At 37.2% G+C, this 22,112-nt stretch overlaps 2 protein-coding genes across 2 annotated transcripts; one reads left to right on the top strand and one right to left on the bottom strand.

Moving 5' to 3' along the window:
* The first annotated feature begins 6,248 nt into the window (after window positions 1-6,248).
* Window positions 6,249-8,147, top strand: LOC110607992 (fasciclin-like arabinogalactan protein 7). The gene is made up of 2 exons (XM_021747186.2): window positions 6,249-6,401; window positions 7,143-8,147. The coding sequence occupies exon 2, from the start codon at window positions 7,191-7,193 to the stop codon at window positions 7,983-7,985; it is 795 nt and encodes a 264-aa protein (XP_021602878.1). The 5' UTR covers window positions 6,249-6,401; window positions 7,143-7,190; the 3' UTR covers window positions 7,986-8,147.
* Window positions 8,148-16,772: 8,625 nt separating this feature from the next.
* On the bottom strand, window positions 16,773-21,825 carry LOC110607991 (growth hormone-regulated TBC protein 1-like). The gene is made up of 7 exons (XM_043949931.1): window positions 20,563-21,825; window positions 18,754-18,870; window positions 18,105-18,283; window positions 17,928-18,021; window positions 17,727-17,804; window positions 17,500-17,601; window positions 16,773-17,213 (listed from the first exon to the last, which is right to left on the bottom strand). Exons 1-7 carry the CDS (start codon window positions 21,052-21,054, stop codon window positions 17,079-17,081), a joined length of 1,197 nt encoding a protein of 398 aa, XP_043805866.1. The 5' UTR covers window positions 21,055-21,825; the 3' UTR covers window positions 16,773-17,078.
* Between the last annotated feature and the right edge of the window lie 287 nt (window positions 21,826-22,112).

Below are 22,112 nucleotides of genomic sequence, written 5' to 3' on the forward strand. Positions count from 1 at the left end.
CATGAGTGGTATGCTTGATATGTGTTGTGGATTCATGTGTTCTCACATGGATCAGTTGATGATTATTTTGTGTGATGTTGTGCTTGTCAGAGGCAGGATGAGAGGAACTCGTCGATCTGCTCGATTGACTGGAGCTCCGTCGGAGGATGAGGACATGGATGCTCATCTCCCTGTTCTGCAAAAGGCAACATCAGATAGTTTAAGCAGAGAAGGTATATCAAGGGACCCTAGAAGGTCTAGTGATGAGAGTAGAAGGGGAGTTGTGCAGAGTGGTATGTCAGGGTTTAGGAGAGTCCTAGAGGAGGATGTGCAGAGCAGAGATGGTAGCTTTGGCAGGAGCAGGTTAGGAGGAGATATGGGTGAGTCTCAAGGAGGCACTCAGGCCTCGAGATTTGTTCCACCTCAGTATCCACCCTACCAGTGGGGGGCAGAGTACCCGATGAGAGGTACATCAGAGTTTCCTAGTTATCACCCATATCCCACCTTTAGGCCCTATCCTTCCTTTTATCCGCCATATCCACCGCCACATGCACAGTATACCATGTTTCCACCCTTCTTTGGTTATCCACGTTTAGCACACCCTACCTCAGGGGATGTTGCACCTCCTCCACCACCAGTAGAACCAGTAGCCCCAGTTGTCCAAATACCTGAGCCTAGTTCACCTGGAGGAAGTAGGGTACAGATGACAGACTATTTGCGGTTAGATGTTCCCAAGTTTGAGACTGGTGATGACCCTTTTGAGTATCTCAGAATGGTCAAGATGATAACTGATGAGTTGGGAGCCAGTGAGCGTAGAGCCATTCAGATGGCAGGGGTCACATTGAAATGTGAAAAGGCAAGGGAATGGTTCAACCAGTATGTGAACCCGAGGGTCGAAAGCTTATCCTGGGAGCAGTTTGCAACAGAGTTTGCTGAAGGGGCTTTTCCAGATAGCACAAGGAAGAGGTTCCACGATATAGTAGATATGGCACAGAAGAGAGAAGCTAGTGCCAAACTTGCAGGGACAAGTGATGTGAATCTCTCCCCTCTACATGAGGCTGGTATAGAAAGGAAGAAGGGAGGTAGAGGCCTCAGACGATCAAAGAAGAACAAGTTCTGGAAGCAGATCAAGTCTGGTCTGGGAATAGGTGAGGGATCGAGCTCTGGTTTGAACAACTCCAAATGTCCGAGGTGCGGTAGGCCGCACAAGGGAGTCTGTTTAGTAGGGACAACAGCATGTTTCAGGTGCGGACAAGAGGGGCACATAGCATGTGAGTGTTCCACCGCGACTTTGATAACACAGTCCCAGCAGACAGCCTCAGACAGAGTGACTCAGCCAGGAGCTTTAGCCTTGGCATTGGGCAGAGGGAGCGAGATCACTCCTTCTTCCACAGGTTCCCCAGGTGACGGTCCATCAGTACCAGCACGGATCTTCGCTTTGACACATCGGCCATGGCGGTGACAGGTATGTTTCACTTCCATATGTTTTGATGTGTCTACTCTTAGAGACTCTGATGCTTTGTTTTTCTTTGTGCTGTGAGGGACTAGACTGTCCTCTTTAGGTCAATAGACCCAGGTGTAAGCCATCAGCGGCAGAGTTAGTCTGCCAATTGAGTTCAGTGTTAGTTCAGTGCTAGTTGTGAGTAGGTGTTCTCATGTCGAATTGATGATGATAGATCTGAGATTCGGACACTATGTGCTGAGAGGTAGAGAAAAGCAATTGAATAGAGCTGAGATCAGAGTTGTAGTGAAACGTCGAAAACAGAGGTAAGGGGTAAAACTGCTCAACGACTCTGGGTGAGGCAGAGTAGATGTTAGTTGCACTCAATCCAAAGTCGTTGACCAGTTTAGTTACAAGTCCTTACTTCCGACTGACGATCGGTTGGATCAGCTGGCAGAAACCAGTTGTTTTCCAAGGTAGGTCTGATATCTGAGTGCTAGAATAGTCCAGTGTAGGTAGAAAGGAATCAAAAGAGAGAAAGCCAGGAGATGAAAAAACAAACGAAGAAAAAAAGAGAAGACGGGCAAGGATCAAAATGCGCAGCAAAAGCAAATAAATAGAGAAGCATGCCCCTTATCTATGACGTAGTGTAGACTTTATGAGAATACGGCATCGAGGCCAAGTTCTCTCAGACAAGTTCGGTTACAATAGATAGACAGGTAAAGCTAGAGGCAAGGACAGAAGAGTCTGAAGACAGCGAAGAAGAATCAAAGAGAAAGAAACGTTAGCAATTAGTGTAAAGTGTGAACACAGAGTAAGTAGTGCAGGGCAACAGAGTTAGGAAGTATAGATAACCCGAGAGGGTTTCCATCAGTAATCTCTGTGTCTCTTTGCAGAGGAAGGTGTTAGGCTTTCCTTACTTTCTTATTTGCATATGTGTTTATTGTGTGAACAATCGAGGACGAATGTTCTTAAAGGGGGGAAGAATGTAATACCCGGCAGATTCAGACATCGGAATTTCTACCGTCCGGTGGAATTCGAGGATGTCAGAGGTTTCTAGAAGGGTAAGAGAAAGGTTTTCTAAAATATTTTCAAGTATTTTAAAGGTTTTGAATCAAACCGGATTGAGTTTTGAAGAGAAAGGGCAAAGGAGACATTTGCCAGGTTCGGCCCCCGAATGTTAAAGTTCGGCCGCCGAAAGTGCCCAATGTTCGGCCCCCAAAGGTTAAGTTCGGCCCCCGAAAGTTGCATGGTTTTGCATGCAGTTTCGGCAGCCGAAGCTGAGGAAGTCGGCTAGTTGTGCATGCTCCTCAGTCCGTGATTTGGGCCAGGTGTTTGCCTCCAGATCAAGGCTAGAAGATAAGGCCACGTCTCCCATGACTCATCTGCAAGCTTTTATCAGCTTAGGCAGAAGGTTGGTCGTGATTTGAGTGAGTTGAATGTTTTTGAGAGAAAATAAGAGTTGTGAGGGTTTGAAGCTTTGGAGGAGGAGTTGCTGAGTTTGCTTGTTCCTCTTCTGATTTTAGGAGGTAAGGGACGTTTTTCAGTTTGTTTTAATGAGTTTTAACAGCTTTTGAAAGAGGTTATGGGGGTGTATGCATGAGTTGCATGTTTAGGTTAGTTTTGATGTGTTAATGGTGAAAGCATGATTATATGTTGTGTTAGTTGTTTTGTTGGAGTTTAAGTTGTTTTAAGCTCCTTTATGCTTGTTAAAGTGTTTATGCACGTTGTAGAGGGGTTAAATGCATGAATTGAGGGCTGAGCAGGTGATGGAGGGACTGGCAGGCGTCCTTGTGCACGAAACTGAGTTCTGGATGAACTCAGGTTCGGCCGCCGAAAGTCCAAGTTAGGCCGCCGAACATGCCTGACTTTCGTCTCTGGAGGAGACATTCGGCCGCCGAAGGTGCTGCCGAAGGTGCCCTGTCCAGCTTTCCTTTGCTTGTTTTGCATGCATGTTTTGAAGTGTTTTAGAGGGGTTTTGGGAAGTTGTCTAAGAGATGTTTATCTGTTGACTAGCGTATGTTTGGTACCTCATGTAAGTCCTCCATTGTAGGATTGGACCCGAGAAAACGAGGTATTTAGCAGTAGTAGCTGCTTCAGAGTTAGAGTTGGTCCAGAGCTAGTTAGCCCAGAGTTAGCCAAGCAGAGGCTACAGGTGAGTGGAACTAAACTACATATTTTATCTTGAGAAATGACATGCTCTTAACATGATCCATGCATCATAAAATGCCATGTTATATAGTAGGTTGTGTTGCATTAGAATTCACGAATATGCTGCATTGCATAAGATTGTATTTGTATGGATGAATGTTGGATGATCCATAGCCCCTGATATCAGTGAGATACTATGAGATCAGATGAGATATGGCATGAGATAGCCATACCAGGTCGCCCCTGGATAGTTCAGGTCGCTCCTGGTACTATGAGATAGACAGTTTGACCTGACTCAGATAGAGAAGTCCAGGTGAGGCCTAATCGCCCCTGGCATAGTTGGCCTTGTGATAGAGCCAGGTAAGAGAAGTCCAGGTGAGGCCTAATCGCCCCTGGCAAGTTGGACATATTGTTATATGTATACAGTGATGGGCTATTGGTGACAAATTCATCCTTGAGGTGATATGTTTGTGATGTGATACATTTCATAAAAGCATGTAATGAATGAACTGTTTTTATTGTTCCTCCTCACTGGGCTCTAGAGCTCATCCCACTCCCTTAACCCCAGTTTTGCAGGTTCTGAGATAGCTATAGGAAGTCAAAGTCAGCAAGAGTACAGAGGAAAGTTATGCATGAATGTCTGGTTGTAATAGCATAGTGGACATGATGTAATTAAAAGATTAGTTGTAATGTAATGTATAGATATGTACTGTCATATACTGGATAGACTTATGCTTTCCCTAGTGTCAGTGCTACAGTGTGATGTATGATTAATCCCTTGTACAAGAATCCTGTTTTACGTTTCTTGATGAGAAATGTGTGAGTTAGGCTTAATGTATGGCTTTGATGTGATACCAGTGGATTGTGTTACAGATTAAAAGGGTTTCAATCCCTTGACCCACAGCAGATAGTAGTCCCTGGTATAGGCCCTGAGGGCCATTTCAGATTGACATATCTGAGTAGCAGCAGTTAAGCCTACAGAGTTTTACAGGATTGTTGAGTCGTTTTGTATCATGTATGGGATTTATCAGGTACACAGAGAGTATAGTTGGCTGACTACGGGTCCCGGCGGCCTTAAGCCGATCTGGATCCTAGTACCAGTGATGGTTCGGACCGTTACTAAGGGGTACCGGTTTCCGGGTCATTACAATATGGGAATTAAAAGCTTTTGTTTCCATAAAAAATAAAATATATTGAATTGTATGTGAGAAATCTCCCTACTGTACAGAAATCATAAGTGACGATCAAAATATTTTCTGAAACTCTTAATAGAAACAACAATATTTTCTTATTTTTCGATAGTCAATTGACGTAAATCGTCTTTTATGGGTTGAAAAAAAAAATTAAATTTAAAAAAAAGATAAAAATGAGAGTATCAAATTAAAAAAGACTAAAAAAAAACTTAGAAAGTAATTTGTTAATAGCTTAGCTTGTTAATTTTATTGATAACGATAATTCATTGATATTAATATTAATTAAAACAAGACCCATGTGCCACTTTCCATTTTAAAAAACAAAACCAAAATCCTAGCCAGTTTGGTGGGTCTCGAAATTGCCATAATACCTTCCTTCCTTCATTACAAGACAAATCCAACCTTCCTCTTTCATTTATTTATTTGATAGATTAATCTATGTTCAATTTGACCACAAATTTCTATCAACTCACATGCCCTACTCCTCCCCAGTTTAGCTCTAACAATACTATTATTTATTTTATCAAATCATATATTAAATTTAAAAATTAAAAAATAATAGTGGTAATGATTTCCCGTTGAGATTTCGTTGCCTTTGATTTATATATTTTATTCGTTTACAATATCATGAAAATTAAAATAAATTAATTAATAAATTTTCTTGTAAAGACTAATTAATAATTTCTCAATTTATTACCACAATTATACTGTGGGATTATAGAGAGCGTCGGTGGAGTGAGAGAGAATGTGCAAACGATGTCGTGTAAATGGTAAAACTAAGGAGACAAGTGGCACCAATCAAACAGCCGAATTCTGGTTGGTCCAATTCTCATGGTGGGCCCCCACTCTTTGACCCTTCCGAATTTCTCAATTTCGCTTTCTTTTTTCCATTCATTTAATCTCCTCTCTTCCCCTAAAATTGACTAATAAATCTTACGAATTGAAAGATATTTAATTTAGACAGATTAAAATTTTAAAAATAAAGAAATTGATTTAATATTTAAAAAAAATGCTCTGTTAATTATATTAAAATTTAAATATTAAAATATATTTTACGTTTTTAAATTATAATCCAGAAAATTTATCTTTTCTTGGCATGTGGAATACACTGCTGTTACTGAAAGGGTAAAATATCATTAAATGAGAAATTGGTAGAAGTGGAAGAGTTGGGAATGGTGAGGGATTAAAAAAATAATTAGTTGAAAGGTTGATTAAGAAAGACCACCCTACATGGGACCTGTTTTTTTGCTTTGAAAGCATTTCCAACAATGCACTAAAGTTATTTTGCCCTCTAAGAAAACACCTTCCTCTCTTTGGGAACTCAAAGCAACCACCTCAGTCCATGCTATCCTGATACACAGATGAAAATTATTATTTATTCTCAATATTAATTAATCTCTTAATCTTAAAAAATATATTAAATTTATTAATTATTTATTTTAATTATATTATAAAAAAATTTAAAATAATCTAGATGTAGAAAGACTAGTTAATAGACAGTTTTATCTTTTACTTCTCTCTCTTTATATAGCCTCACCACCTTCTTCCCATTCTCCATTCCAATTTGCATTTGGCATTTTTGGCATCTCCCACCATCTCTTCCATTTCTCTTTCTCTCTCAAATTCCTCTTCGTCAGGTCAGTGTACTTCCATTTTTGCTCTCATTGCATTTCTTTTCATTTTTGCCCTTCTTTTTTCTTGTACTAATTTGAAGTACCATTTTCAGATTTAATGATTTACTGAATTTCTGTTGGCTGTTCTTTTTTGGATGATTTCTTTTGCTAATGGGTGTTCCCCATTACTTGTAGTGGTTAAGAAAATTTATGCTCTTGTTGAATCACAGATTCACAAGAGGTGTTGCTTTTGGGTGAGCTGGTCTGTAGATCTGTTTGCTTCCTTTGTGTTAATGTGCATTGTGTGGCTGTGGTTGTTTTTTTTTTTCTTTCTTAAGTTTCTCTAATTTCTCGTGAGGGAACAGAGGTTCAAAAGGTGAACTTGTGGAAAAACGAAGTGTACTGACATTGGAGTGAGATTTTTATCTCTGTTTTGGCAAGGACATTGGACCTTCTTGAGCTGTAGAAGTAGGGTTTCTTATCTTCTTGTGATATTTGCTTCCACTATTTTCAAAATGCCATCCTCTTGGATCCATTTTCAAGCTTTCCACATTGAATTTAATTAGCATTAGAGCTTTTCTTTTTGTCCAGTTTTGATGATGAGCTGATCAAGATCTGGCTTCTGCTTAGTGTCTCTTAGAGTAATTCTGTTTTAGATTTTCATGTCACTGGCAAACATTAGAAATTGCATCTTTATATGGAAAAATTGCCAAAATTTCCCGTCACTAGGAATATTTAAGCATGGATGGCATTTGGGTATTGCAGGAATTTGGAGAGTGATCCACAAATTGATACATAAGCCCTCTCAAAACCATGGAGCTCTCCATGCTTCTTACGTTCAGTAGTACACTACTGTTTCTGGTCACTTCACCAACAAATGCTCAAAAAGGTGCTAGTCCTCCTGCACCAATCCTGCCTCCAACTCCATCTCCAGCTCCAGCACCAGCACCAATTCCACCTTATGTGAATCTCACTGATTTGCTTTCTGTTGCTGGTCCATTCCACACTTTCCTTAATTACCTTATATCCACCAAAGTGATTGACACCTTCCAAAATCAAGCCAACAACACAGAAGAAGGTATTACCATCTTTGTACCCAAAGACAATGCCTTTTCATCTCTTAAGAAGCCTTCTTTATCAAATCTCACTCAAGCCCAGCTCAAACAAGTCATTCTTTTCCATGCCTTGCCGCATTATTATTCGCTCGCAGACTTCAAGAACCTTAGCCAATTAAGCCCAGTTAGCACATTTGCTGGTGCTGGTGAATTTGCTTTGAACTTTACAGATGTTTCTGGAACTGTCCATCTTGATTCAGGGTGGTCTAAAACTAAAGTTAGCAGTAGTGTACATTCCACTGATCCGGTTGCAATCTATCAAGTTGATAGGGTGCTTCTGCCAGAGGCAATTTTCGGTACTGATATACCTCCAACTCCTGCCCCAGCACCAGCTCCTGAGATTAGTTCTGCTGCAGACTCTCCATCATCTGAATTGACAGATGGAAGACATGCTCCAGCAACTTCCCCTCCTAACTCGGCATACAGAATCATCAACTTGGGTTGGATTCAGTTTGTTTTGGCAGTTTCAGGTGTGCTGGTCTTGTTCTTGTAAGAGAAAAAAAAATTCATTGATGAGAGTTCTTATAAATTATGCTGAGAGAGTATATCGGCCGCATTTGTTTCATCTGCTTTGATTTTCAAACCATTTTTTCATCATATATGTCAATGAATTCTATGTAAGTGAATGAGTTACTCTTATGATCTCTATTTCTATTCAAACTATATACCTTTTGCTTGATCCATTGCTTGTGTGATTGTGCAAGCAAATGAACTGATGAGTTGTTAAACAGTATCATCCCTTTACTGAGAATTCCAGGAGAAGAAACTTTTTACAGCAAAGTTTGTCACTTTACAACACACAATGGTCCCAGGATGTCCATAACAATGATGTTAATTGATAGAAAGTTCCAAAGAGACTAAAATCTTTACAAGTGAATGATTCGTTGGTCTGTTCTCAACAAGGCTTTGTCTAATCATTAACAAGATTGTTACTTCACCGGGAATCCAAGACCAGCTCATCCTTCTTTAAAACAGGTAACAATGGCCCACAAAACTTGAAAAAGCTGCAAAACTTTTCATTAAGAAGCCACAATCCATCTCTAACTTCTAATTGAGATCCTATTGGTGATGAATGATCCCTGGTGGTGTGTGTGGAGAAAATGTAGACTGCAATAATGTATTGGATCATATACACCGCAAAAGAGTCCAGAATGATATGGAAAACCAAAGAGTCCAGAGAGCCTAGCAAAGAACCAAACCATTAGTGAAACCAATTAAACTAAAACGCTTATTAAAAGACCCATGGCTTAAAACTCAGAAGACAACTCAGAGTAAAATGCTCGAAAGGAGACCTAAAAGGAATGACCATTAAGGTTAGGTCGGAAAAGGCAGAGCACTAAGTCAAAACTTTCAAAGGAAGAAACTACAAGATCAGATTTTTCATAAAAAAGATCACCAAAATCAGATCTCTCAAAGAGATGACTATTAAGATATAAAATTTACTCTCTCGATTTGGTTTATACTAAATTGACTAATTCTATTGATCGCACTTCTTTTTAAAATTCATAAGTATCAACCAAATGAATAGGTAGCGTCGAATTAGTAGGTCGGTTCGAAAAAGTGAGAGAATAAAAAATAGGACTCTTGAAGATCGTGACACTTGTACACGTGTTTCGAAAGCCTTTCCATCTAGTTGGACTGACCCACCGACCTTCTCAAAAGTCTGTACTACAACAAGACTTTGAACGCCTCCTTAGTAACCTGGAAGAGTTCATTTTTGTGTAGGTTGGATGAGCTCGGCACGACCTGAAAATAGAGTAAAGATCCTTTGAGCTGATCGCCTCCTTGGTTTAGCACAAGAATCATGAGCGCGCATGTAGAAGGGTTGAACCGGTTAGCTCTGCATTTATTGTCCTATAGTCATATTATTAATGTACTGCCTGACACACCTGTATAAGCATCCTTGTCCCATCAAAAGGGAGTATGGTACCAGGGGCATCAATTTTATTCAAAAGTATTTATACACCAGATTAACCCTAAAGAGAGGGGATCTCTCCCGTTCGGAAGAGGGACTTATCTCTTCTTTCTCATTGGCGGTCACGCAGGGAGAATCCAGAACTATTATCTTTTTCTCTTCTCTGCTCTGTTTTACTTCTCTTTAACTCCATGAAATTTCCAGATTTGATTTGAGTGTCGGAGGGTCTTCATCGAAAACTTGCCCGGTGGTCTCCTAGATAACAAAGTGAAAAAGATGTAATTTTATTGAAGAGAAGCCTCTGTTGTATATTCTTTACAGTATACATTCGACTTTAAATAAGAGAGTTAATAACAGAAGTTGCCGTAAATAACGAAAGACCTATCACTTGTTAGGGAACGAATCACCCTAAGAATCTCAACCACTAGACACATTCAAATATAAAATATTTACAGATTTCACCTTATATCTCCTTTACTCAAGCCTAAAACACAGCATCCTTATCACTCCTGGGAGACTGAATCTTCCTTATGACTCCCTGATCTAATATCCCCCCTCAAACTATGGCCAGGGTGGAGACATAGTTTGCGTCGAAATTGTGCTAGGCGAGTTTTTGTCATGGACTTTGTAAATATATCAGCGATTTGGTAGGCTGATGGAATGTATCTCGTGATCAAAACTCCTTGAGCAACGCGTTCACGAACATAGTGATAATCAAGAGCAACATGTTTACTTCGCGAATGCAACACTGGATTGATGGTTAAGTGCAATGCACTAAGGTTATCACCATATAAAATAGGCGGCTTTTCAGGAAACACTTGCAAGTCCTTGAGAAGATACTCAAGCCAGGTGAGCTCCGCTGCAGTGTGAGCCATGGACCGATACTCTGCCTCAGTACTAGAGCGAGCAACGGTGTGTTGTTTCTTGGCACACCAGGAAATGATATTGGAACCAAGAAACGTACAGTAGCCGGTAGTGGATCGTCGTGTGGTCGGACAACCTGCCCAATCTGCATCTGAAAACGCACGAAGAACAAGCGAGGTATCTTTGTTAAAAGAAAGACCATAATGAATGGTTCCTTTAAGATACCACAATATACGACGAACATATTTCATATGAGAGATAGTTGGATTGTGCATGAATTGTGAAACAAAGTTTACACTATAAGACAAATCCGGTCGTGTAAGTGTCAAATACTGTAACGAGCCCACAAGACCACGATAGTATGTGGGATCATCCAGTGGTGTCGTCTCTGTAGTACAATTGGTACGTTGAACAAGTGGAGTGGGCATCGGCTGACATTCGACCATCTGAGCTCTCTCCAAAATGGAATAGGCATAGCGAGTTTGATTCAAATGTAACCCAGAATTCGTTGGCTGAATTTGTATTCCTAGAAAATGATGCAACGATCCTAGGTCTTTCATAGAAAATTCCTTGCTTAAAACCTGCAAAAATGTTTGAACTAGAGCCATGGAAGACCCTGTTAACAACATATCATCCACATATATAAATAAAACCAATATACCAGCCGATGTATGCAGGACAAACAAAGATGGATCAGCTAAATTGCAAGAAAAACCATAATCAATTAAAAACATACTCAACCGATTGAACCAGGCTCGCGGAGCCTGTTTCAAGCCATACAAAGCTCGCTGGAGTTTACATACATGATTCGGGTAGGTAGAATCTCTCATACTAGGGGGCTGATCCATATAGATATCTTCGGTAAGAAACCCATGCAAGAACGCATTTTTAACGTCTAATTGACGAATCGGCCAATTTTTCACCAATGCAACAGATATAACTAACCGAATGGTTCCTGGTTTTATAACAGGGGAAAAGGTTTCAGTGTAATCTACCCCATCCTGTTGATGAAACCCCTTGGCCACTAGTCTAGCTTTTAACCTATCCAATTGACCATCAGTGTTGAGTTTTACCTTATAAACCCACTTACAACCTATTATATTCCCATTTGTGGGTCGGGGAACAAGAGTCCATGTGTGGTTAGATTGTAAAGCTTGGTATTCATCAATCATAGCTTGTTTCCAGCCAACATGTGCAAGAGCACTTTTGACTGTTTTCGGCTCTGGAGGAATATCTGAAGACAAAGACACATGTAAAGCATATCGGGGGTTGGGTTTGACAATACCTGACTGCGATCTGGTTACCATCGAATGTCGTGGTTGTAGCACTTCTTCTTGTATCTGACCTCTGACATTTCAGCGGATGTTGAGCCTGTTGACATCAAACTTTGATTAGAAGGATCACCGTCAGGCAAAAAAGACGCTGGAGCTATCTGTGCAAGTGGTGAAACAGTTGCTGATGCATCTGCTACAATATCTGCCGATGGCAAGGCTGGTGGGCTGGTTATGGACGCTGTATCAGTTTCTAGGATGTTGCGGACTTGACGAGCAGATAAGAAGTCAGCACCTGCTGGTGAAGCAGCTACTGATAAATTGGGTGCTGTGGAAGATGTTGACGCAGTTTGGTCCTGTACTGCAAGTGCGAGGGGCAGCGCATCGTCTTCGATTTGATGTGGAATGGGAGCTGCTGAACACGGTTCTGGTGCTGTAGGTGATTCGACAGAATGAACGACACTTCCAGAGGGTATTGCTGATATGATCGGTTCTGTTTGTTGAGTAGGCAGCAGTGAAGGTCCACTTTTATTGGTCAAGTTGTCAATCTCTGCTGGGAAATTTCCTGGTAATGACCCTGCACTATCATCAGAACTTTGAGACAAAACTTTAGTTTCAATGGAAGGTAACCATGAGTCAATGAGCTGAACATCAAATTGTTTATTAGTGGATGTAGATTTGTAAGGAAAAATGGTTTCATCAAAGCTCACATGACGAGAAATTATAATTTTTTTTATTTTGGGATTGAAGCATTTGTACCCCTTATGCTTTTCACTGTAGCCTATAAAAACACACAAGCACGATTTAGGATCAAATTTATGTCTTTTGGTGTCCCATATATACGGAAAACATTTTGAACCAAATACCCGCAGAGAACTATAATCAAAGTGAGAGTTATGCAACTTATAATAGGGTGTTTCATGTCCTAAAACAGAAGAAGGCAACCTATTTAATAAAAAAACAGCTGTCTGAAATGCTTCAACCCACATAAACAACGGCACATGACTATGGTATAGCATGGTTAAGCCTAATTCGCGAATGACACGATGTCGTCGTTCGACACTGCCAGTTTGTTCTGGTGTATGAGGACACGATACCTGATGTTTAATTCCCTGTGCAAGAAAATGTGAAGATAATGCAGTGTTTAAGAACTCTCCTCCACCATCAGAGTGAAAAACTTTTATTGTTTTGCCAAATTGCCGAAAAACATATTGTTCAAAAGCCTTATATGCAACAAAAAATTCAGATTTTTTTCGCAAGGGTATGAGCCATGAGTATTTAGAGTAGTCATCAACCAAATAAGCATAATATTTAAACTTAGCATAAGATAGAGCAGGGGCTGGTCCCCATAAATCACAATGGATTTTGTCAAACATAGATGAACTTTTATTTGTTGACAAACTAAAAGAAAATTTACTCAACTTGCCTAACTGATAACTATCACACAAAGATTTAGAATGCAAGGAACCTTGAACATGAATGAGGTTCTTATTAAATAAAATAGAAATTACTGATGATTGAGGATGTCCCAACCGCTGATGCCATATGTCTGCTGTTCCAGTTTTATACCGATTGGAAAAATAGGCTTTAGGGAGTCCTGACAAAATATAAAGATTATGTTTCAGTGGCCCTCGTAGCAGTACCTGTCCCGTTTGTCGATCCTTTACAGAAACAGAAACATTAGAGAATTCACAGTTGACGGGATAATCATCAGTTAATTGGCCTATAGATAATAAATTCTTTTTTAAAGCAGGAACTGATAAAATATTCGAAATTGGAAAGTTTTGTTTTTGTTCTATGGTAGCTGTGCCAATACCATCGATAGAAAGAAAAGTCCCATCACCAATGGTTATGGAATCAGGTCCATAGTAATCATTAAGCCTATGTAACAAGTGTTTATTACCTGTCATATGGTTCGACGCACCAGAGTCGGCAACCCAATCAGTGTCAACGATATCAGTATCCAATGTGAGTGTAGTAAGAGCTTGAGCTGGGCTGTTCGGTTTGTTTTGTGGAATCCACTAGCAAATTTTTGCTATATGACCGTCTCGATTACAATATTGACACACTTCATCCTTATACTGTTCCCGTTCGGTCGGCGTCATTCTTCTACGGCCTGCCGGAGGAGGTCGTCGCTGTGAGGAGTTCGTGTCAGTATTCTGTCCTTGTCTCTGTGTTTGCTGAGCCTAGAAACCACGCCCTTGAGAATTGAACCTTGGTCGACGATTTGATGAAGAACTGGACGCAGGTTGTCGATTTCCATAGAAGGCCACTTGCGAAACAATTTGGTCAAGTCCCGTCTCTGATTGTGAGGAAAACCACATTCGACGTAGATCGTGATTCTTCAATTGTGAAACCAACTCATTATACGTTGGTCGTGGTGGCTTTAGCATTATTGTTGTGAATGTCTCATACTGGGGACCCAGACTGGTAAGAAGACAGAATATTTTCTCGCCGTCGGGTACAGTTTTGCCAATTGCGGCTAAATTATCACAAATCTCTTTGAATAATCGCAGATGTTCTGTGATCGACCGATTTTCTTCTTTGCGAAAATAGGTCAGCTGTTGTCGAAGAGTGAACTCCCGCTCCTGTGAATCTTGGGCATACGCATCTTGTAGTGCGCCCCAAACAGCATGAACAGTGTCCAAGCCAATGACAAGTCCGAGCGATTCCTCGCTTAAGGTTCCGTAGATCCATCCACGAAGCAGTCTGTCAGACCTTTGCCATGTTTTGAAATTTTCTGAATGTTGTGGCTGGTAGTTTTCGGGAATTGGGTTGGGAGGGGAATTAAATTTCTGATCCTCAGGGAAGCCATGATCAAGATGATCAGACAACTCCTGACTTTCAGCTAAACTCAAGACCTGTGCTTTCCAGAGTGGGTAGTTTGATTGTTTCAGTTTCAATGTGACGAAATTGGCAACATTAAGTGTTGAAGAAGCCATGATGGGAAGATCGTCACTGCTCTGATACCAAGATAACAAAGTGAAAAAGATGTAATTTTATTGAAGAGAAGCCTCTGCTGTATATTCTTTACAGTATACATTCGACTTTAAATAAGAGAGTTAATAACAGAAGTTGCCGTAAATAACGAAAGACCTATCACTAGTTAGGGAACGAATCACCCTAAGAATCTCAACCACTAGACACATTCAAATATAAAATATTTACAGATTTCACCTTATATCTCCTTTACTTAAGCCTAAAACACAGCATCCTTATCACTCCTGCGAGACTGAATCTTCCTTATGACTCTCTGATCTAATACTCCTAATCATCTTCTTTGTCTTACAGATTTCATTCCTTAAAATCAAGAACCGATGGTCTCCTAACGGACTGATCACGAACAATGATCAACCCAATAAATTAAACCTTTGCTTAAGTGTTCTTACATGGACGCCTCACGATATCTCACTTTATTAAGATCTATTAGGAATTTTATATTTATTTGAAACAATAAAAAGAAAAAAGACGTAGAGTGAGCTACTCTGTTGAGAAATAATGATATATAATGTATTTTCAACTACCAAAAAACTTATCTAATGGGTAAAATAAGATAAAATTCACCAAAAAAATTCAACGACATAAAAGAATGGTTATAATATATAAAAACTATAAAATTCATTATATTTAAAAAATAAATTCCACAAAAAATTATACTAAAGCATATTCTCACATAGTCTCATAAAGGTACAATGCAAAGGTTCATTTTTTTTTGCTAGGTCCATAAAACTTGGATAAGAGGCTCTCCCTTTTTTTTTTTTTATCTTTTTCTCTCCATTATTATTTCTTTCTGCCTCCCTTACCGTTAAAATTTTATTCTAAAGTTTTCAAATTTAATTTGAACCTTAGAGGATTTTCATTGGGTTATTTTTAATAGATTTCTCGCTTTATTTTTTCTATTTTGTATATTTTTATTTTTAAATAATGCATTATGATATCTATACGATGAAGTAAGGAGAAATTTTTTTGTCAGGAAGAGAATAAAATTTTTAGTTTGATTGAAATTTTTAGAGAAAAGACATGGAGAAGTAAGAAGTAAGGAGTTGAAAAAGAAGGGAAATAATGCTAGAGAAAAAGAAGAGAGGAAGAAAAAAAAAAAAAAGAAATTCCAAAGATACGGTTGAACTTCTTCCTCTCGAATTCTGTTCATAAGAACCGTTAACTATTTGGAGATTTTCTTAGCATTTAACCAGCAAGGCTTTACTTACTATTCTATTGATTATGTAATAAATTGTGATTAGCTTTTTTATTTTTTAAATAATCAAATATATAATCATGCTCACAAGGTTCGGCCGATTCTAATAAGTATTTACTCTATTTTTTAGGATTAAACTCTTAATTTATTTTTTTTTAAAAATAAATTATATTTTTAAAAAATTATTCATAATAAATTATCAATTACGATTACTAAACGAAAATTTTATTATTTAGTGTATGTAGTATAAATAAAACCATTAATTGATGAATAATTTTAAAAAATATACTAATTAATTATTTTATTAATTTTATCTGTTATATATTTTATTATTTCAAATATATATTAATCTATATAATATAAAAAAACTTAATTAATTGTCTATTAATTTTGTAAAAATATCTATTAATTATTTTATTTATATTAAAAATATTTTAAAATTTTCTATAATATGGAACTGATAAAATTAATGGACGAATGATTAATAAAATTTTTAAAATTTTAAAAATATTTTAATATAGTTTTTAAATAAAAAAATTAACTAATATTTTTTTTTATATATAAAATAACTAAATAGTAAGTTTCCTTTCCTCAAACGATCTTAAATTTAGTGTGTAAAATAAATTAGTTCAACTTCTTATCCATCATCCTTCAATTTTGTGAGTTTTTTCTTCTTTTTTTTTTTTAACTTTGATTTGTTATTAAAAAATCCTTGAATTTAATTTTTTTTTTTTTAAAAAAAAATTCTATAGAAACATTATAGCAATTTTACATGTTAAAAAGGAAAGAAATTTATCCTTTTTTGATTTTCTCAAAAACGAAATCACCATCTTACCCTCTTTTTCTTTGTCTCTCATCTTAACAATCAAACGATTAGTTCTGAATTTTTTTTTGAAAAGAAACATTACTTTCATATATTAAAAAATTATTTTTTTATTTATTAATGAAGTTATTAATTATATACATTTCATTTATTATTATTATGTTAACATATTCATTATATTATTAATTTATATATATATACTAATTAGTCCATTCACAATAAAAATATTTTAAATTTTTTTACAATATTTAAAACAATTAAAAGTATTTTTTCAAAATCGAGAGTATACCATAACGGATACAACCCAAAATTTACATTGAACCACTCACCACATCCTTCAAACTTCAAAGCACCAGCAGATCTCTGTCTCTCTCTCTTGAAAAACTGGTGTCCTTCTCTTACAACAGATGCATACAACTCCACAAGTTAAAACATTCTCATTCTTCAGGTGGCAACCATCCACTTATTTGGAATGTGGTATATGTAAACGAATTTGATCAAACTGTGATGATAAGTGGCTACTTGTCTTCCATTTTCAATGAGTTTAGTCTTCTTAATCTTTGATCAAGCTCTGCCATTACTGCTGGTTCTTGCTTTTTCCTTTGCTTTGATATTGTGTTTGTTGTCATAGAACCTATCTTATCAAATGCCACCTGCAACATTTATATTGCAGTATGTTTCAATCTGCATCTTCTGCTTTGATTAAAAAAAAAAAAAAAAAAAACTTTTCTTTCATTGAGATCAACATGATGATGCCTCCCCACCAAGTCAGTAAATAGCCTACGCCTCTTCCATATGCACACAGTCAAGTTTATCATTCTCTTACTGTTAACAAAAGCTAGAATTTTGCGTTATCGTCCCCACTAGTAAATTCCATTCAATAACATGTAATTTATTATCGCGAAAATAAAGGAAGATCCATGCAGGAAGTTGCCTTACCGTCAATAATTCATCTGGATCAAAGAGGTGATGAGTGGTTTGCTGTAATATGTTAATTACATCACCGACATGATGAGTTAGAAGAAGTTCTTCTTCCTTCATCTGCAATGCAAAATAATATATATATATATTTTTGAGTTTTGTGATTACCAATGTTCAAGAAACCTATAAGGTTGATTATGAAAATTCTGCAAGTTGAAGAGCTCAGTGGCAACAGAAGTTATCACCTTAAATATAGCCAAAGCCACATGAAACAGAACCTTAGCCCCCTCGAAGAAAAGGACATCCCACACCCGCAGAGTCGTCTGGAAAAATAAACCACAGAGAAGAATTGTTTATTATCAAACAAAGACTCAAATATATGCAGTTCTTTCTCAACTAGACGTGATTGTGCCGGAATCAAGAAGGGGAATCAAATCGTTTCTAACCTCTGAAGGCAAGCTCTTTGAGAATAGGCATAAGAACCACTCAGTGGCAACCAGGGAAACATCAAACTCCAGTTCTTCCAAATGAGCCGCTATCCTGCATTTTTCTTTTCCGATATTAAAACAAATAACAAAATATCTAACAAAATGAAATCAGTCAAGTTATTGGAAGGAAAATACCTTGGGCACTTTTTAACAAGCAAATCCTTGAAAACCCTTTGTTCCACATGGCATCCTGACAAGTTATTTGTGTAGCAATCATTAACCAAGACATTTTCCAGGAGGACAGCAAGCATCCAAAAAGCATCTTCCTCTGTTTTCATCACAAGTAACAGCAGTGCTGCAACATAGTTTAACCCCTGGGCAAAGGATAATCCAGGCTATATAAGGATATAATTCTTACTAAGAATAGAATAGCAAAAAATCAAAAAGTATGACATTGCCTACTCCTAGTCCTAAATGAAGTTGATAGCTAGTCGACAGTTAGATACAACAGGAGTTAGTAGCTACTTTCATAATCACACTAAATTTCTAAATTTTTGAAAATGTGTTACAGCCATCTCATGATGATAAATTTACTGAAACTAATTTTATGATGGCAATAGAAATATCCATGCTTTGCGGATAGGCAATGGACTAGTGTCACTGTAGCTTAAGAAGCACAAGGATTTAATATAACAATATGAATGTGAGAATATCATGATAACAAAGTTATGATTAGGAGTGAAGCATATGATTACATGCCAACATTCTGTTGTAATCTTCCAAATCTTAGCATTTATACATTTACACCTTTATAATCACACAATTTTAACTCATAGATACCAACCTGACAATAGCCAACATCAGAATCACGGAAAGAATACCCAACAAGAACACGTCGGAGAGCAGCATGCCCCTCTGGAGTGTCCAACCATGGGTGACCAGGAAAGGTTCGTGGCAGATCCTGCGAGAATATACAAAGAAAAAAAAAATCAAAGGAAGCCCAAGCAATCATCACATAAAAGAAAAACCAGGAAGAGAAATTAGTTGGAAAAACAATGTTTTTACTGAGAAAACCAGATGACAAAAAAGCATCAAAATAAATAAAGCAAAAAAAAAAAAAAAATTAACCAATGTAATTTCATCTTGTATAATTATAGCAATCTTAGATACATTAATAAACTACTGTATAAGAAAAATTTTGACATTTTTTCTTGGGCCATTTCTTAGCTAGTTTCGGAGGGGGCAAAAATCAAAAGGGTCTTCAAGAGATAGGAAAAGCCTCTCTCTGTTCTAGGTCCTTAGGCTAGCATTCCATATTTTATAGTATGCAAGTTAGACTTCTGATCATGTTTTCCTTATTTTTTACTATAGTGGTTAGACTTTTGATCATGTTTTGTTGTTGCAGATTTGGTTGATTTCCTCACTTATAAACACTCTTCTCTTACATTGTACTCCAGTTCTATTCCCTTACCATTCATTCCAATGCTTGATTGTGAAGGGGAAATGAAAAGAAATTAAAGAGAAATAAAGAGAAAAGATAAGAATGGAAAATTAATTTCCTTTATATTGTTTCGTTAGATTATTAGAATAGGGAAGAAATATAATTTTCTCTCTTGAAGGAAAATGTGAGGAAAGTTTATAATATAATTAATTCTCATCTCTCTCCATTTCCTACTAATTTGGAGAGAAATATTTGGTTATGCAAGGAGTTGAGAAATGTAATTTCTCATCCCCCTCTTCCATTTCTCTTCTTCTCTCCTTTATTTGATGTCCAAACAGGAGAATATAGAGACATCAAATTTCCTTTCTTTTTTCTTCTCTTCATTTCCTTCAATCCAAACAAAGCATTAGCAAACTTGGTAATTTTCTTGATCATTCATAAAATAGAAGATAATAGCTGCCTTAATGGTTCCTCCTCTCCCTAATTCAATTAGGCAGAATAATGCCTTCGGTAAGGCAAAGAAACATCAAAAGAGTGCATATAGCAACCAAAGCTTTCAAGTATTTTCTATCACATACAATCTCATAGAAATTGAGATCACTTGCAGATTTACCCCTCTAAACAAAAAGATGAAAACTATACATTTTTGCTAGGGATATATCTACAGGCAGGTAAATACCAAGAAATCTGCCTGCTTTTTCAGCCTATCATAAGCATTCAGCATCATTATGATTCATGAACAATTTTTTACTTTCAAACTTCATTTACTTGCTTCAAAATCTAATTATAAAGAGAAAGCAAGACAAATGCTCAATTCAATGATCTCTACCATAAATAGCAGATTTCATAAAAGAAGAGTATTTCGTCTACTTTCAATTATCAATCTAAATAAGAACAAATCTCTTCTATGCAAAAGAAATCTAACCCCTCAAAGCTCTCACACCGCAAAAATCTACAACCATTGAACTCAAGCAGAACATACCCACCATTGCAATTCAAAGCTAATGCACTTAAGGATACATCAACACCCATAACTGTCAAATCTAAGTCCTAAGTCAATCACTACCAGGGAAGGGAAAGAAAAGGCAAAAAGAAAAAAGAAAAAAAAAACTCACAAGGCAATGCACCAATATTAAATCATCAATAAAAAATTCAAATTATAATAAAACCAACATTACAATATAATGCAAGAAAACCAAAACGCAGACTCACATGATCAATTTGCAATGTAGCTGGTGTAACCTTCCCTTCAACAGCCTTGGTCAAATCATTATAATAGCTATCAGGCACCGTAGACTTCTTCTTTGCAGCTCCAGAGAGCGAAAACCAAACCTTAGGCCTAAGCACAGCAGGTATGCCCTTCCTTATAAGCCTCTTCAAAGTGATTGCATTAGCTAAAGTAGACAATTTAAGAGAAGATTTCAAAGCAATCCCTTCAACTATTGAAGTAACCTGAGGCTGCAAATACCAATTAGCACCTTTGCTAGCCTCTAATGCCCACCAAACCCTCCCTTGCTCTCTCACCTTCTCTCTAACCTCATTCAATACATTAACATCATCCACATTTCCTTCTACAGTGAATCCATAAAGGTCTTGAAATTTGACAGTTAAATTTGCCCTTCTTGAATGGATGCTTGGCCTCAAGACTGAGAGTTGAGGATGGAATTCTAAGGACACCTCTCTTTTGTTATGTGTTTTGTACATATCTAGGTTTTCTATTTATGGTCTCTTGTGATAGATCAAGAGATGAAGGGCAATAGAGAAATGGGAAACAAAAAGAAAGGCTTTTTGTCAAACAAAAAGAGGCCACAGGCTTGGAAACATGAGAAATGGTCAAGTTTTGAAGTCTAACAGATTGGTATTGAATTAGCCTCAAATGGGTATTTAAGTATTTGACAAAAGAAGACTCAAACAAAATTATCAAATAGAAAGCTAAATACAATACATTTGAAAATGGCTATGAAGCCATTCATGAAAACTAAAACAAATCCAAAGAAGGAGCCACTAAAATTTTGATGGAAAAATTAATAATACCAATAAAGCTTTAACTTTTTTCAGGTGGACTCATGAAAAAGAAATGGATTTTGGAGACAAGAAGAGAAACCCAGAAACGGAAAAAATTAACTCAAAACGTACAAAAACAGAAAGAAGTCCAAAACCCAGAAAAGAGAGATCTTCTTGGTAATCTATATACAGAGGAGAGAGAGGGAGAAAGAAGAGAGATGGTGATGGAATTTGGATTCTTGGTGAATCTAGAAGAAAAAAGATCTTTGAACTTATGGATGATAAGGGAACAAGTCCCTAGTTTTGTGGGAGCTTGTAGCTTGAAAAAAGAAATTGAAGGACCCGACGGGAATATAGGTGGTCTGAGTGGACTTCTCTGGCGGAAGACAATTGGAGTGAACAGCTTGAAGGGACGAAAATGCAAAAGTATTTTTCTTTTGGGGGAGTAATTTACAATTGTCTTTTAAGTGGTTCCTAGAAATAATATAATTTTTTAGAACGTTATGGAGCTGGACTTGAGTGGATAACAAAGAGAGACGTTGCTAACGTGTGAGAGAGAGAGAGGTTTGCCATTTTCGCATTTCATTTTAGGGTATCAAATTCCTAAAATACCCTTAAGGTCGGCGATTATGATTCTTAATGTTTTTTTTTTCTACATAACCTTGTTTATTTTATAAATAAATTTAACTAAATGTTGTGATGTGTATAAATTTAAGAGAAATTAATTATATATATTTAATTTAATTTTTTTATGCAAT

This window comes from Manihot esculenta, chromosome 13 (assembly GCF_001659605.2).
Source record: "Manihot esculenta cultivar AM560-2 chromosome 13, M.esculenta_v8, whole genome shotgun sequence".
In the NCBI taxonomy this organism is placed as follows: Eukaryota; Viridiplantae; Streptophyta; class Magnoliopsida; order Malpighiales; family Euphorbiaceae; genus Manihot; species Manihot esculenta.